General features: G+C 32.1%; 1 protein-coding gene across 1 annotated transcript; it reads left to right on the top strand.

Moving 5' to 3' along the window:
• Positions 1–13,019: 13,019 nt before the first annotated feature.
• On the top strand, positions 13,020–13,685 carry LOC107920691 (calmodulin-binding protein 25). The gene has a single exon (XM_016850509.1). The coding sequence runs from the start codon at positions 13,020–13,022 to the stop codon at positions 13,683–13,685; it is 666 nt and encodes a 221-aa protein (XP_016705998.1).
• Positions 13,686–17,442: the final 3,757 nt, after the last annotated feature.

Raw genomic sequence — 17,442 nt, 5'->3', positions numbered from 1 at the left:
TTATGTTTGGGTGTGGTTTCGAATGGTTTAGAAGTGTTTTAGTATCTAATTTTTGGTTCCCTGCTCCAAGGTCTCGAGACATGGCACTTATGTCTGGAGACATAAAAGTTCAAGGCTAAAAATCTACAGTGGACAAGGTCATGTCTTGAGACATTGACCCTAAATCTAGAGAAATGAGGACAATGTTTAGAGACATGCCCTACTAAACCTACACAACTTGATTTTTTAGTTGTTTTGAGTTATCGAAAGTTTGTTTTATGCATTTATCATGTCCTAACACCAAGAAAAATTATTCAAAAATATTTTAGAATGTGTTCAAAGATTTGAATATGACAAATGATTTTTAGTGGATTTTACTAAATTGATTAAATGGTGATTTTGGTTAGACAAAAAATAGTATACGCTTAGGACGTCTCAATGTGACATCACTTGATCGTGTTAGCTGGTAGATTGGGTAAGGGGTGTTATAATGATAGAATCAATCGACATTGTGGTACATGATGAATACGTCAAGTGTAAAGGTTTATTTTAAGATTTTGAAATTGTTGAGCTTGAAACTGACAAATCAGAGTCTGAAAGTTCAAATGTGGCAATTGTTGCCCAACCATAACCAATGATTGTTATGTAGAATGAAAATCGATGATTGTAAAATTTGCTTGTTACACTTTTATGGTTAAACCTAAGAAAGTAGAAGAAGCCCTATAAGATGAGTTACAGACCCAAAAAATAAAAGAGGAAATGTTTCAATTTCAAATGAATGATTGTCACACCCGGTTTCCCCTATGGACTTAAACTTAAATTGGAGTTAGAAATTCGATTGTACAGAAATAGAAATTTGTGGACTCTAACAAGATATTTAGAAACTTAAGTGGCTGGTTAGGGAATAGTCAATGTTCAATATTGGTTCAGTTAGATTGGAACAGATTGGTTCCATAGTAGGGGACATGGTTAGAATTTAGTAGCAACAATAGTCTGTGAAGACCGTGTCGATGGGGTATATATATAAGTGTGGGTGTGTGAAACAGAATCCCTCTCAATTATGCTTCCCCAAAATCTTTTTCTCTAAGATTTTTCTTCTTCAGTCGCTCAGAATAATAAGGGGATGTAGCTGAAGGAAGCTCTGCATGTTGTAGTCATCGTGTGATTTGGAATCTAGAAGTAGAGAAATTGGGAACTGGTAAGTTTCCTTTTCCCTCTGAACTTATGGATGGAAGAAAATAAGTAAAGTAATAAGAACTCTCAAAGCTTTTGAATAATTGTGGATTATGGGTTTTAAGGGTTGAACACCTTTAGTTTAACTAATAAATGGTTGACATTCTTAGCTGCTCGGACGGAGGCTGCTTTGGCTTTTGAACAAGCTAAGCTGTCAAGGATAAGAAAACAAGGTAAGTTTGTGCACTTGGCCTTCTGGTTAATTAATGTTGTTGTGTGAACTTGCTAGTAATTTTCTGATCATTTAATATTAGATAGTTTTTGAATGGTTATATGGCGTGATGTATACATAATGATATGCTTGAGTATTGTATGCTTGTTACGATAGGAAAAATGGTTAGCGGATTAAATGAAGTTAGGATTCGAAAAAAGGTGATTCTACTAAATATCGCCATATGGTGTTACTGAGTGCACCCGTGATGATCGAAGCTCTAGGCCCTGCGGAGGGGACACTGTGGTCTTCGAGCATCAAGGTGAGGAAATATGTGATGGAGGAATGGGAGGTGGAATCGAGAAATTGGAATTCCATTAAGATTTCGTCATTTGGGATTGTTGGGAGCATACCACGATATATAAAGCTTCGAGCCTTGTGGAGGGAAACTTCGGTGTTTGAGCATCAGGGTAAATATGGAATAGTTCATTTGGGACGACATCGTGACGACGATTATTAGGTTCCATAGAGCAACACCACGACAACGGTCAACAACCTCTATAGGGGTGACACCGCGGTGGCAGTAAAGTTCTTTAAGGTGAAACCTTTAAGAGGTTAAAGATGTAAGACTATAACTCGATTATGGCGACCAATAAAATCCATCAAGACAGTAAACACAGGGTAGTTCTTCGAGACAAAAAATATGGGAACATTCACCAGGATATTTAACATGGGGTGAAGGTGTGTATGACCATAGCTCGGCTATAACATCATAAGGGATCCATCAGTACGGTGAACCCGATAATTATAGTCTCAATGGTGGTGATAGGTGAAGATTGTCAAATAGGATGAATTCTAAATATGATAGAATAAGGTAAATCTCCTTACGATAATTTACTATGCCAAGTTATGAAGAACTTACGGGTACAAAGTTACAGATATTTGGCAAATTCCTTGTAACGGGGGTTATATTAGAAGATTGAAAGGAACCAAGGGGTTTCACCAAAAAGGGACAACTAAAGGCGATATAGTATGTTGAAACCTATATTGAGGTAAAGTTATTTGGACTAATTGAAGGGAGAGTCCACCAAGGACTGACTTGACATAAGCAATCCACCTGGAACAAATGAGGATAAGAAATTGAGACCTAAGAAAGTAAATGTAAGATAACCAAAGGCAGACATTGGGTTCACCTCCAAGGTTGTGAGAGAAAGGAAATTTAGGTTGAGGTGTAATCAAGATCGTATTTTTAGAGGACCCTTACCTTGAAGAAATACATGTATTCTTCAGCCAAAGAATAAGTCAATCAATGATGAGCTGCGACTAAAAAAGGGGGTATAAATTTCATCGATAAAATCTACTGATGGCTAAGGATGACCAGGGAATAGAACTTCTTTTTTTAAACTTTCATTTCCTAACATTTTGAATTTTGTTTTATGGTCGTTATGCAAAATCTCACTAAGTTCTATTGAACTTAAATATGGTTAGCTTAATTGTAGGATAAAGTTTTCACTTGAGGATCGAGTGGAAGGCTAAGCCAGACCTCGCCAAATTGAGGATAAAAGGAGCAGTAGCTGTAACATGTGTATAGAGGGCATTCCTAAAGGTTTCACCTCGAGGGATTATTGGGGTTCTTTAGAATACATTAAAAGATGAGGAATAAATAAGATTTGTTCTGAGACATTCGGTACCCAAATGATCAGATCAGATATAGGGTGTTGCAAGTTTAGTAGTATTAGAGCTTAGGTTCAACCGATTCTCTAGACTTAGGAGGGTAAGATGTAGATCTATAAGCATGTTACAATAAGTCTAGCTAAGTCCCTCAAGTCATTATATAATACTAATGTATATTAAAGAAATGGATGTAGTTGTGCGAATTATAGTAGTCGGTATTGGGCATACCATAGCTGAAGGAAATGAATGCGAGGCAAAGCATAAAAAACAAGGACAAAAAGAAAAAGTAATTTTCATTGAAAGTCTAGAGAGTTATTATAAGATATATATACGCATTTCAATTCTCCCCTGAAGTGGACTTTCCTATAGAATAAGAGTTAGATGCATTCATGTCTTGGTTATAAAGGAGTTTTCTAGATTTTATCCATTCATTCTGGAATTCCTCCTAGCTTGCTCCTGAAGGGTTGTAAATGTTGAAACCAAAGTCAACGTCGGTAAACTAGCGAAGGCAACTGAAGTTTATTTGACTTAGGTTAAAGGGACCTGCGGCGACCTATGCGTGTAGTACTAGGTCAGCCCTCAACTTAGGCAAAAAATCTTGAATGTCCTACTAGGTGTCTGCCTTGTACTTTGCCAGTGTCTCTTCATTCTCTTTTTGTATGTGCACCATAACGAAGAGGTAATGTTGCTCATAGGTCTCCAATTAATAGACCCTTTCCTCCAGCTCTTTTGCACTAGTCCCTAAGGATTGGTACTTGGTCTCTTAGATGGAGGCAGAATTGTGAGCTTTGTAATTTGTTGGGCGGAAGGCTCATGTAACTGGTAAAGCTGGGCAAGTGATTGCTTGCTAGAGAGAATGGCCCTTTTAGACTCGGCCTACTTAGCCTCAGATTCAGTACATGCTTATAGGATATCCTAGTTCGCGAGGCCACTCTCTGCCGATAGCATGGAAAAAGAACCCACCAACTTATGGAGAGTGGGCTTATGAAAGCTAGAAGAAGGGGAGAAAGGGTAGGCTAACTACTTTAATTCTGTATACAGCTTCTAGTCCTAACATTGTTGTATAGAAGAAAGAAGAAAAATGATACTAGCCCATGTGAAGATGATTTCGCTAGGGGAAGAAGGTTTGGACTTTTCTTAAAGGAGGAGTATAGGTAAGGGCACCGATAGGGGAAGTGTGGGGAGCTGAAGTAGTAGTAGTAGGCGGGTCCACAATACTGGCAGACTCAATGCAAGACTCGGGAAAAAGTAGAGGTAAGAACAAAGAGCGTACTAGAGAAATGGATGATAAGAATGTTGTGTTAGGCATTGATAGGGGAGTAGGGGATCTACCATCTGGAAAGACTGATTTTTTGTCACTCTTTAGGTGAGGCAACCTGTTGCCACTTCTCTCCCCAGTGCTAGAGAACCCTATTTCAAGTTTTGACCTCTTACGACTACTGATACCAACTTGTGCACTTGAAGCAACCACATCCATGATTTGTTGTGCACTCTCAAACAAGGCCTTAATGTCCATGACTCCAACTGGGACGGGGTTGTTAGGGACAAGAAATAAGTAAGACCTGCAGGGAGAACACCGGGATCAGCAATGTTTTTAGTTAAGTACCTACCTGAAAACTCACCCATGAATCTTGGAGTTAAGGTAAACCAGTGGTGGGGGTGTAATATTAGAAACAGTGTAAAAAAATCAGTGGGCTCCCTTCATTTTCCCACAAGAGCCCAAGCTAACTCGCCATCAACCCCAAAAGGCCACGCCTCTTCGAAAGATTGAACTATTCTAATAGTAAGGAGTCATTTTAACTCCAAAGGCCGCCTTAGACTCAATATAAGAACTTGCATTACAGTGATTTCCGTGTCTAAAGACCAAGATTGGGTGTAAGCAGACTCGATAGGAATAGACCACCTCGTGGAAAAGTTAAAATCGTAAAATAATCTTCTCAACCCAATTAAATAATCTTCTCAATCTAATTCTAATTTCGTTAAAATCATGACAAATTTATTGTAAAAGAATCTATGAGAAAATATATTTAATATTTCTACATTCAATGATTTACTATGACCAAATGATTTATTTCTATTTTTGAATATAATTTCATTCAAAAAACATACTTTCATTTCCAAGTTATTTTCATTTTTATTTTGGAGAAAATCATACTCATTTCTAAATGTTTCACACTTCTCCATTTTTACCATTTCTATTCACTTTTGTTCATTTAATTCAACTTGCAATTCATTTTTAGTTTTAACGAGCTAGCAGAGGGACCAATTGGACATGCAATTGAGGCTCAAATGGTTTATAATTAAGTTTCATCTTTTCACCTATTAATTATAAACTCATTTAGTCTTGAACTCATTCCACTATAATATCATGACTGAGCTCTCCCCATCGACATATCATTATGAAAGCAACTTGATCAGTGCTCATTGTATTTTATATCATGTTAACCATTACATATTACTTCATGAAAAGCTAATTACTATCAAATAGTAATCAAATCGTTCATCACAAAGACTAGACTCATGGCCACGTTTACTTTTCATCAACCATGTAATTTTAATGAAAGGATATCATTTACCCATGTCTCAAGCTACGAATTCCACTATTGTGAATGGCGTTACATACTGCAGAAGTCGTATATCCAATACACCAAATTTCGGTTCCTTATATATTTGAACTCAAGTTTTTACTTACATCAAAGTATACGAGTCACACATATATAGTCCGTCATCCACTTAAGATTTGGGTATGACACACTATGAACATCATAAGTGCATAAATCCATAAAAGAATTTAGGATATATTCTTCTAGGGTCCAATTCATTGTACTGTCAGTCTAGCCAACCACATCTATGTCTCTATCTTTTAAAAGTCATCCGCTCTGATGCCCAAGACAAAACATTTTCGCTCCGATGCCCAAGACAAAACATTTCCCAATTGGACTTGATAGACGACATATTAGTCTTTCAATCGATTTGCTTATTTCCGATTAGACTAAGGGCATGTTTAGGTTCATCTACTAATACAACTTGTCTTTCCATATTACGATCTGACCATGTAATACCGCTTAGTATTAATTAAACATTAGAAGTGGGCTAATATTTGCTTCTATTTTGCTTTGCATGCAAAACCCATGTGAGGACAATATAAAAAGTATTAATGCAATTCATGAATAATTTTATTAATCAATCTGTTCGAAAACATTACAAGTGTATTTAGGCGAAAATACTATACTTAGGGTATTAGATCCAACAATATCACATTCATATAACCATTACATTTTCATTCTTAACTATATTTTTAATTAGAGCCCGATGTATACTTAATTGAACTTGTAGGATATATGGAAATATCACAAAGGTTTTACGAAGAGCTAATATAATAGAGGTGCACTAAAATACCTTTACAAAGTCGCACCAAAGTGCTGTAATAAAAGGCATGCTGATTGTTTCCTATGGCATGTCATCTATATCCTACTAGTTCAAATCGTGTCTACTTAGGTAGTTACAACAGTTCCAGTATCATATTTACATTTCAAATAGTCATTTATAAACTTTTACATTCTTTACAATTTAGTCCTCATCATCATGGAATTCCATAACCACTTTTATAACACTTCAACATTACTATATATATAATGCATAATGTCAAAAATAGCCCCTAACAGTTGGTTTCTTCGTCACTTTCGCCCTTTATGTTTTTTTTAGAGCACTTTAACACTTTACTTTTTTTTTGTCAAATTGGTCTGTTTTTAACGAACATGTTGGTGTGGCTGTTAGTTGACTAACGGTCAACACTAATCACTGATGTGGTGTTATTTTGTCTTATATGCCATATCAGCAAATGCTTTTAAAATTATTAAAAAGAACCCATTCCATCACTTCCCAAGTTTAACCCTAATCCTTATCATCTTCATCTTTCACTACCGGTCACCTAAAGAAAATGCACAGCCAATCCTCTACTATGCTTCTCCTCAATTCCTTCCTCTTCATCCTCTACTATGCTTCTCCTCAATTCATTCCTCTTCATCTTCCACTTTTATCTTTATCCACCTTCCATTTCGCCCCCAAACACATTAACTGCTTCTTAACATGAACCCTTATAACCCTTATTAAACAATGATGGAATGTGTTTTAACATTAAATAAAGAGACAAGTCTATGTAAGATTCAGAATTTAGATTTTTTTGGTACAAAATTCTAAGGTTTTTAAAGAATCTTCTGGTTTCTTCAACGGATGGGTTTTGTTTTTTTCTGTGGCTAATGGTTTGGGGTTTTATAGTTTAAAGCTCTTTCAATGGCTTCTAGAAAGAAATAAAAGAGATCAAGATTTGATTTTTGTGCTGCAATAAAAAAAATAGTGAATTTTAGAGAGATGAACAAAAAGAAGAAGAAGAAGAAAGTTTTGAAATTAATGAAATGGGTTGATTTGATTCTTCAATTGACTTGGTTATAGATAGGAACTAGTTATTGGAATTTTGCTCAATTTTAATTGCTACCAAATGAGGTAAGGAATTTGATTGGTTCCAACTTTTCATATCATATATCCCTAAATCTTCTACACTTTCATTTATCCCTTTAGTCCAAATTAAGTCTATTTGAGAAATATTATGCTTAAACCCAAATCGAAATTGGAGGTAAAGTTGATAAAGAGTCATCAGCAGTTTCCAATGTTTCTTTCGTGGTTGTATTTGCGGCTCTTATTTTTACTTTGGTTGCTTTGTCGGTTTTTGTTCAGGCACAATCCTCTGCTCCTGCCCCCACCCAACAATGACAATTTGTCCTTTCCCTCTGTTTGCTTCTTTTTTGAAAACAATGGAGAAGAAGAAATGAAGATGATGATGATTTTAAAATAATTTTAATAAATTTAAAAGCATTTGCTGACGTGGCATATAAGATAAAATAGTATAATGTCATCATTTAATTGCATTTGGATTGCCACGTCAGGGATTAGTGTTGATTGTTAGTCAACTAACAACCACGTCAGTATGTCCGCTAAAAATAGGCCAATTTGACCCAAAAAAAGTTAGGTGTTAAAGTGCTCTAAAAAAGCATAAATGGCCAAAGTGACCAAACAGTCAAATGTTAGGGGCTATTTTTGGCATTATACCTATATATAATTCACTGTCATATATCACTTCATTTATACACTCAAACATAATATTTAATTTCCATATCAATTTTACACATTTTACAAGTTAGTCATTTTCCATGCTTTGAATACATAACATCTTATCAATTTGTAATTGAAGTTCAATTAATATCAATACATTCATTAATCAATTTCATGTTAAATATTAACATATCATATATAAATTTATTCACATGATTATTAATATATCTAATCTAACATACTTTTACAGTTAATTTTATTAGGTAAAGTAATTGTTGTACATACAACCAAAGGCTTGGAGCAAGTTTTCTTCTTCTTCTTTTACTCTTTAGCTACCTCTTTTCCTTTATCACCTACTTGAAATTCATCTTTCTTCTCATTCTCTTCATTTTCATATAAAAAAATGCATGTTTCAACATCAATACAATAATCAAATATTGTTTCCATGCACTTTGAATAAAATAAACATAAAATTCATGAATAAATCTTATTATTCTGGCCTTAAACCCTTAATATTTCACTTAGACTTGAATTTCTCTCTCTTTCTAAATGAACATACTTTCTTTCTATTTGAAACTAAGGTTGTTTTTTTTGTTCTATTGATTTCACTATGAATCCATGGAATATTTTGAAGGAATTAAGCTTGAGATGGGTGAAAAAGACCTAAATGTAATAAAATAAAAGTTAAAAGGATAAAGAGAGAAGTGTGGCGTGAGAATGGAAGAAAGATGGTGAGTTTTCTACATTTTCTACCCAAAATGTCTAATTAATTTAATAATTAACTTTTTAAAAAAATCTATTTAAGAAAAGACCATTTTGCTCAACTTTCTCTAGAATTCCATCCATGATTCTTATCACTTTCATGGTATATTTACTCTTCTAATCTTTCCTCTTTTTCCCTTTTCTTCAATTTAACCATTTATACTTTTAATTTTCACACTGTTGCCCCAACACTTTTTATTCTCTTTCAATTTAATCTATACCCCGGATTTATTTCTCTCAATGAGTCTTTTCAATTACCTTCAGTATCACTTTCACTTTAAACACTGGTAATTTCAATTTTATTGCCTTCGCCTATTCACACACATATGTTCCTGATTTTAATACCATTCCTGACTCATAAGGTATTTGGGATATTATAGGTATAACTTTGGTATGCTGTCTAACATGTTTAGGTACCTTTTAAAGCATGGTTGCATAGCTTAAAGACTTGTTTTCCTGCATTTATGGGCTTGCATCTCGAGACAGGACAATCATGTCTCGAGACAAGATAAAAAAATTTGGGTTGAGCATGCATTTCTAGGTGCATGCCTTGAGACTTGGTGGGCTAAGTCTCGAGACATGGCTTATCGTCTTAAGATATTCCGAAACAATAGCTAAATTAACTTTAATGAGGCACGTCTCGAGACAAAAATCTTGTACCTCGAGACAACAGAATTTGTTTTGATACATTGGCTCAAGTGTTGAGATCTAGCTCTTAGATTTTGAATTTTGGGCTCAACTTTAATGTTTTAAACCCCCTTTAAGCTCATTTTTCGCTAGTAATGATTTTTTGTTGCTTAAAATGATTAATTGCATGTTATTAACTCATATTTAATTTTTTTTCATTGTATGATTGATATTTAAGTTGCTTTAGTGATGAACATTGCATTCTTTATTTAGTTGAGCTTCCAAATTGGGTAAGAGGTGGTATATTTAGTGGTATTTTAGAGCCTAGTTTAGTCACTCCTAGGTTTGATTTGAATTCATTATAATACTGAGTCTAGTGTACATGTCATTAAGATTTTGTATTGTGTTTACATAATGCATTGAGGCTTTCATGTTGCTCTTCTTTGTTGTGAATAGATCGAGATGTCCTCTAATTCCTGGTATAGTGTGGATGATGATATATTGAGAGTCATGCATCTCCTCTACCTCAAATTGAGGAGGAAGTCAGGGATGAAAATAACCTCAAGATGCCTGATGTGGGGAATACTGACAAGCCTGGGTGTTGCAGGATATAATGTGCCAAATCAAGGCGCATTTTTACATGCGATGGAAAATGCTTTCCATATAGTTGATGGAGTCATTCCTCGGGCTCAACCTGTTGTGGTTGTTGGACGAGCTCCAACGGAGAAGCTCAATAAATATGGTGTGGTGGACTTTAAAGAAGCAAAGGGGGATTGACGCTATACATAAAGCCTATTGAGAGGATCCTCGAGTTTAGGCAAGTAACTTAACCTATAAATACATATATAATTATAACTAAATATGAGAGAAAAACACTTATTCAATTTATATTTATAATTTTCCCCTAAGCTTTTTCTTTCTTTTATCTTTTATCCTTAAATAAAAAAGACAGTATTTTATTTTTTTCCTCATCATTTTGGCATTTCCCCCGTCCTAACACAACATGGCATAAATAAATTTAATAAAAAACAAATGTGAAATCAGGGTGGAAAACGTTAACATAATATTGTAACCATATATATGTATTGCATGCGGGTTATCAAATTTGAAGTTCCCAAGTACAATATATACAATAATAAGCACATGGCGGTTGGCCATGGTCAATGTTAAAGGCTTTACATATATTTTTTTAAGGAAAAGCGAGTTTTTTTTTTTGTGTGTGGTTAGTAAAAACGGTTCAATAAATAATCCTTTACAGCTTAAAATAACGTAGGATTAGCCTATCAACTGCGAAAAGTGAAAACTCAAAACTGAAGGTCGTTCTCATATTAATTATATAATATATTTGAGCCTGGAACAAGTGAAGTTTATGATATGGACTTGAGGTGTTATTTGATTTGTGTAATGCTAATTAACTTTCCTAGTAAATTTTTTTTGGCAATTTGTATGTTCAATTAATCTCTTTCTTTTAAATATTCTTTTTCCTATTTTACCGTATATTTATAAAATATTTGTCTTAAATTTTACTCACTAATTAATACTCAACGCATTGTATTATGATAGAACTTGGGTCTTTGCGGGAGAGTACGGTCAACTGAGGATATTATAGAAGTAAAAATGTCCTTATCTCTGACCATTTCTATCCACAGTTACCTATATTCTCTCTTTACGCACACAAATGACTTGCCATTGTCTGCGTGCCATTCATAACAACCAAAACTATGCTTGAAGCTGAAAGTTGAAATAGCATGTAATTGACTGCATGGAGTTAGAACTCCCTATAATTCTTCCTAAGTTTTCCTCAACTTAGGAGGATTATATGTTTCAATACGTTTGGATTCACATCCTTCTATATTGATAATAATATTTATACTAATCGAGTTAAGACTTAATCGACATTTTATTTTTATTTTTTATAACAATTTTTTTATTTATAACAACCATAAAGGCTAGCTCATTAACAATCTTTTATTTCAAATTTTAATAAAATTAGTTTTATTCCTAAACAAATTAAAATAAAAATTTTCAGTTAACATATTATTTCAATAAAATGTTAAAATTTTATATAAAATTATATTTATCATATTTTATTAAACAAAAATAATATTTAATAAACAAAATTACATTTGTAAATTTTATTAAAGATACTATCTTTTTTCTTTGAAAATAATAATTAAACATACTATCTAAATCTCACTAATTAATATTATTAAAATATTATAATTTTTATTTTAAATTTGATTTTTTTAAATCAAACATATTCTAAAATTTAAATGTTAACAATCACATTTCTATAAGATTCAAAATTTTAGCATACAATTGAGGTTAGTTGTAAAGAGGGTTGATTGTATTATATTTATATAATACCATTAAATTGGAAATAAAAAAGGGTAAAAAATATTATGGAAGCTCCTGTACTAAGTCAAAATGTATTTTGTATTCTTTACTAAAAAATGGGTAATTAGTTCTTTTACGTTATATCTAACAGTAAACTAGTTATTGTTAAAAATTTTATCCATTTTTACTGTTAAAAATTGGCATGGTTAATGGAATAACCAAACAATTACGTGTTGCATGCCACTTGTATTTTATGTTGACGTACATAAACTAATTTTTAATTGTAGAAATGAATGAAATTTTTAACTAGAAGACTAGATTACATTTTAATCTAATGTATATGAACTAGTTTGTTATTTTTTTAAATAGAAGAAGTAAATTACAAATCAACTCGAAAAAAGAGGTTGAGAAAAATTGAGTATGAAGCAATAGTACTGTTTCATGCTGTTATTAATTTTCCCAGTCTAACAAATTGATAATCAAATGGTTTTAAAATAATGGATGAATACATATGAAGCAATCAGTAAAATGAAAGTTGAGTTATTTTCAAAACAATTTTTTGACCAAGAAACGAGGTGAGAGAGCATCATTTATATATATTATCTTTATTAATATAAGTATACTATTGTTCGATAATCAAGTTGTAAGAAATTTGATGTCGTTTAAGTAAGATTTTAAGTTTAAATATTATGAATAGAGAGAATAACGTAAGTAGAGATTTGACCCTTATTTAAGACTTCGATCTAATTTAACTTTAAATTTAATTGAAACTCAATATGATTATCGAATATCAAAATAAGATCAGATTAGTATAGAGAAAAGAGAGAATTAATATATAGACATATAGTTCATAATCTCGGAGATGATGATCTCATTGACATAAACAGGGGCTGCTTCCAGGAAATTACATAAACGTAAGCATCCTTCGTCAATAAGTCACCCCACTCTGATCCGTTAAAGAATGGTCAAGAATTGATGCATGATATGTCTTACTTTGACCAGGCTGATCCTTCCACAACTATTAAGGCTCACCAACTCACTCTATATTCATACTATATAAGCTAAACAACCCCACTTGAGTTTGTGTGGTGGAATTGGGAAGCCTTAGTAACTAGTACTAGGAGAGAAACAAAGAGAAAAAAACCAGATGTCCACCACCTTTGGAACCATGAATGAAACTCTGTGTACCTCTTCTTCTTCTGAGTGGAAGCAACTGTATGAACAAACCATTGATGCTTGTTTCGGATTCTCCGATGCTACTGCCGTCACCGTCACCACGAACAACTTAACCTCCAACACTTCATATGCAGCCGCCGTTGACCACTACTTGGCCCCCAAGGCCTGTATATCAAAGTCTATTCGGAGACGATCTAGAGCTTCAAAGAGGACACCCGTCACCCTCCTCAATGCCGACGCCAAAAACTTCCGATCCTTGGTGCAACAATTCACGGGCTGTCGCCGTCGTAGCACCTCCATTTCATTTTCCAAAAACCCAAGAGGTCCCGTCAATATAAATTTTGCCCATGTTAATCCAAAGAACGACCACCACCACCACCATAATTACACTTGTCATTCTGATCATGCTTCAATATTACCGCAGCCTGGCACTAATGATTGTTGGAAGTCTCAACTGCTGCAACCGCAAGAAAAGCATGAACATCATCATCATCAACAACATGATGATGAGTACCAACAGCGAGCGTCAAATGAAGAACAAGAAGGCGAGTTTTCTTTTGACAGTATCACGTCGACTGATCATGATGATCTATTTCCGCAAGGGTTTGTGATGGATGATTTGTATTTCCTTACATGAAGTTTGGCTTTTGGCGTTAGTATTCCAATTATTACCAATTCCTTTATCAAGTATTTACCCTTTTTGTATTAAATTATTCTATAGATGTTGTAGAGAGAAAGTCAATAAAAGTAACTACTGAATCTGAAGGGTGTTCATCTTCATCATCAAGTGTTTTGACATTGTCATATTCAAAGCAACGCAAAACATATCCCCCCAAAGTTACTTACACTATAATTTTTTAACTGGACATCTATACCCGCCAAGAAATTATATACATTAAAAGATTTAACCACTTATTTATTTTGAAAATTTTCATTTACTCTTTCAAATATTCAACTTGGATTATTTTATTAAAAATTCACACATCAATATATGGATATATATTAAAAACAGGTATAAAAATTATAAAGAAATTTACAAAGTTTAATTCTCTCATTTTCTATCCACTCTCTAAAAAAAATGATGTTTTTATACATGTGAAAGAGATAAGGCATCAAAGATTATTGCTACTTATCTTTTGTTGAAGTCTTTTTAATGTCGAATTTGATGAGTTTAGAGTTGTGAGAAAGTAATTTGGAATTTCTTTAAGTAATTTGAGTTTTTAAATGCTAATAAGTAAGAGGAATACTTTCAGAATAAGAGGTTATTGAAACTGTCTTACCTACTCTTTTACATAGGAACTTCATGTAGTTTTATGTTCGATAAATGTAAATTAGATGTATATTTTGTAAGTGGTGTAAGCTATGTAATGGTATAAAATTCACTTTTTTTTTATAGTTAGTATGCAATTTATCTCTAAACTTGTTTAAAATATCTAATTGGTACTTAAAATTTTTTCTAGACTGAGTCAATACTTGAATTTATATTTTGTCACTCAAGTTAGTGCATCTGCATTAACACTATTAGTTTGTGCTAACATAGCACTAATAGTCAATCAAGTGGTGATACCTGATAGCCTCTCATTATGCGTGGGACATAAATTAAAAAATATATAAATTAATAAAAAAAGTATATTTTGTTCACCTTAAGAATGAATCTAGGCAAATGATTGTCTAGATACATTTCTGGACTCCAATTTGTCTTACATTCATTTCAAATGGATTTTAGTTTATATGATTTTTTTTATTTTTAATAATATATTAGGTTATTTATATTTTTATTCTTATTATTAGAAATTAAAAAATATATAAAAATTTAAATTTTAAAATATATAAATTGGTAAAAAAATATAAAAAAAATTTACGTCAAGAATAAACCTAGACAAATGGTTATCTAGATTCAAATGCATTTAAACAATCATGTGTCAATATGCATTGAAAACGTGCTTTTTAATTGTTTTATATACTTATATTTTTATGAATTTATGATTTTTTGTTCTTTTGTATATTTATATAAATTTATAGTTTTTTTTTGTTAATTTAGTATAATATTATAAATTTTTATATGCTATCCAAAATATTATAGTTTTTTAATATATTTTTATTTTTATATATTTTTATAAATTTAGAATTTATATCTCTTTAAAATAATAACCTAAAATGCTTATATTTTATAAAAAAAATTAAAATATATAAAGTTACTAAAAATACATCTAGAATGAATCTAGATAAATAGATGTCCAAATTCTAAGGTATCTGTAAACTATTTGTCCATATTAATTCTTAATGTTAAAAAAAGTCATATTTTATTAATTTATATATTTTAAAGATTTTTTATTTTTAATTTATACCCCACATGGTATATTGAAAGGCTACCATGTGTCACCACAAAATTATCTATAAGAGTCACGTCAGCACAAATTAATGATATTAGTGCAAAGTACTAACCTAGGTGACATAATACAAATCTAGATACTAACTAAATAAAAAAAGTCTAAATACTGTTGAATAAATTTAAGGAACAAATTACATATTAAACCTAAAATTATTATTCATATTCTCTAAATTTCATGATGTTTGCTATATGAAAGCATGACTCAAGTTTATATTTCACTCTATCAGTTCCAATAAAATAAGGCTTAATGCAACTTTTTATTAGTATTTTGCAATGTTATTGATTTATTTAAATAAATAGTATAACATAAGTTATTTTTTATGAATAAACAAATAAGCTAAGTGACAAGCCCATTAGATTAAGCCTGGTTAATGGGCTTTTATATATCATGTCCTTAAATGATGAATATTTAGTACATTGATTGTATATATTTTTTATTTTACAAGTATTCTTAAAAAATTGACATGTGTACCAAATAATTTTTCTTATTTTAATTATATATTTTAGAATATATTTTTGCATTAGAATGGTTGTATTGAAATGACACAACACTTTAACTAATTATGTCATGTGACGTAACAACACAAATTATATCAATAACTGCATTCTGAAAAGACATAACTTTTAATGAATAACAGTCATTCAATGAAAAAAGTTACGGCAATAATTAAGTTATATGTAGCATTATTTAATAACTTCTCATTATCAACCATTTACTATTTCTTCTTCTAGGACGTTTTATGACTTTATTGTATCCTGGAGACATAAAGTACCTCAAGGAAAGTTTGTCATGCCTCAAAGTCTCTCTTGATTAATTCCTTAATTGTTTTCTTGTGTCACAAGTTTGTTTCTTTCACCACAATTTTTATAACACTTTTAGTCTCTAAAAAGGTTAGAAAATGAGAAAATATTTTCATGATTTTTGTTATTTTTATATTTTTTATTATTTAGGATTTTTTATTTTATTATGGTTTTTGATAACATGTTAATTTGCATGACATTTTGTGTTTAATTCGATTTATTTCTAAATTGATCCCTGCTAAATTAGTGCTTTTATGTTTTAATCTTGTCAGGGACGCAATTGAAACACTAAGAGGCAAATACAAGCAGAAAAGGACCAAATTGAAACACAATCAATGAAATGAGGCCGAATAAAAAATGTGGAGAAAGCTAAGGACTCATCAAAATTTTTGACTTTGTAAAACCCAAAAATAGAAAAAAAATTTTATTTATTTTATTTTATTTATTTATTATTTAATTTTATGTTAAATTAGTTAAGGGTAAAATTAGTAAATTCTAGTATATAAATAGTGCCTTAATGCCCTTAATTCTACATTCTGACTTTAATTTGAAATTGAATAGAATTATTTTCCTTTTTCTTTCCATTTGACGTGAGAATTCTATTACTTTCATTTCAATTTCTTTGTTCTTTCAAAATTCGTCCAATTGCCTTCCAAGTCCTTTCATTCCTAAATTTCTTCCTTTATTGTCAAACCACCTTTCATAACTTGAAAAGCATGATTAAATTCATGCTTCGCTAAATTCCAACTTAGCTTTAGGTCGGTATTCTTTCCAGTCGGGAACCGTGATATACGTATTCGTATTTAAAATCCTTCCAATCGGTATTCATTTTTTTCCTAAGTATCGGGATAGACAAATCATCCCCTAAAGTTAAACTCGATCTCAAGTCAAAATGCATGTTGGGTTGGAGTCGTGTTTGCTGACAGTTGGAGAAACGAGTTATATTTTTGGTCTCCAAGAACAAATCAAGGGAAAAGTGATCGGGTTTTAACAACCCACGCAATTGAGGCTGTTAATTCGAGTTGGGTTCTTCAGAGTGCAAGGCTGCGTGAATCTTGAATTGGGAACACATGTATCTCAATTAGATAATCGGTAAGGGTTGGTTTGCAGGTCGTACCAAGACCAGCTATGAGAGGAAGAATTGGTGGTTAGGACGTTCTTAACTGCTATAACTAGCTTATCGTTTAGAGGAGAAGATCAA

This window comes from Gossypium hirsutum, chromosome A12 (genome assembly GCF_007990345.1).
Source record: "Gossypium hirsutum isolate 1008001.06 chromosome A12, Gossypium_hirsutum_v2.1, whole genome shotgun sequence".
NCBI lineage: Eukaryota > Viridiplantae > Streptophyta > Magnoliopsida > Malvales > Malvaceae > Gossypium > Gossypium hirsutum.
The sequence above is the reverse complement of the archived record's forward strand: the minus strand, read 5'-3'. Positions and strand labels throughout refer to the sequence as shown.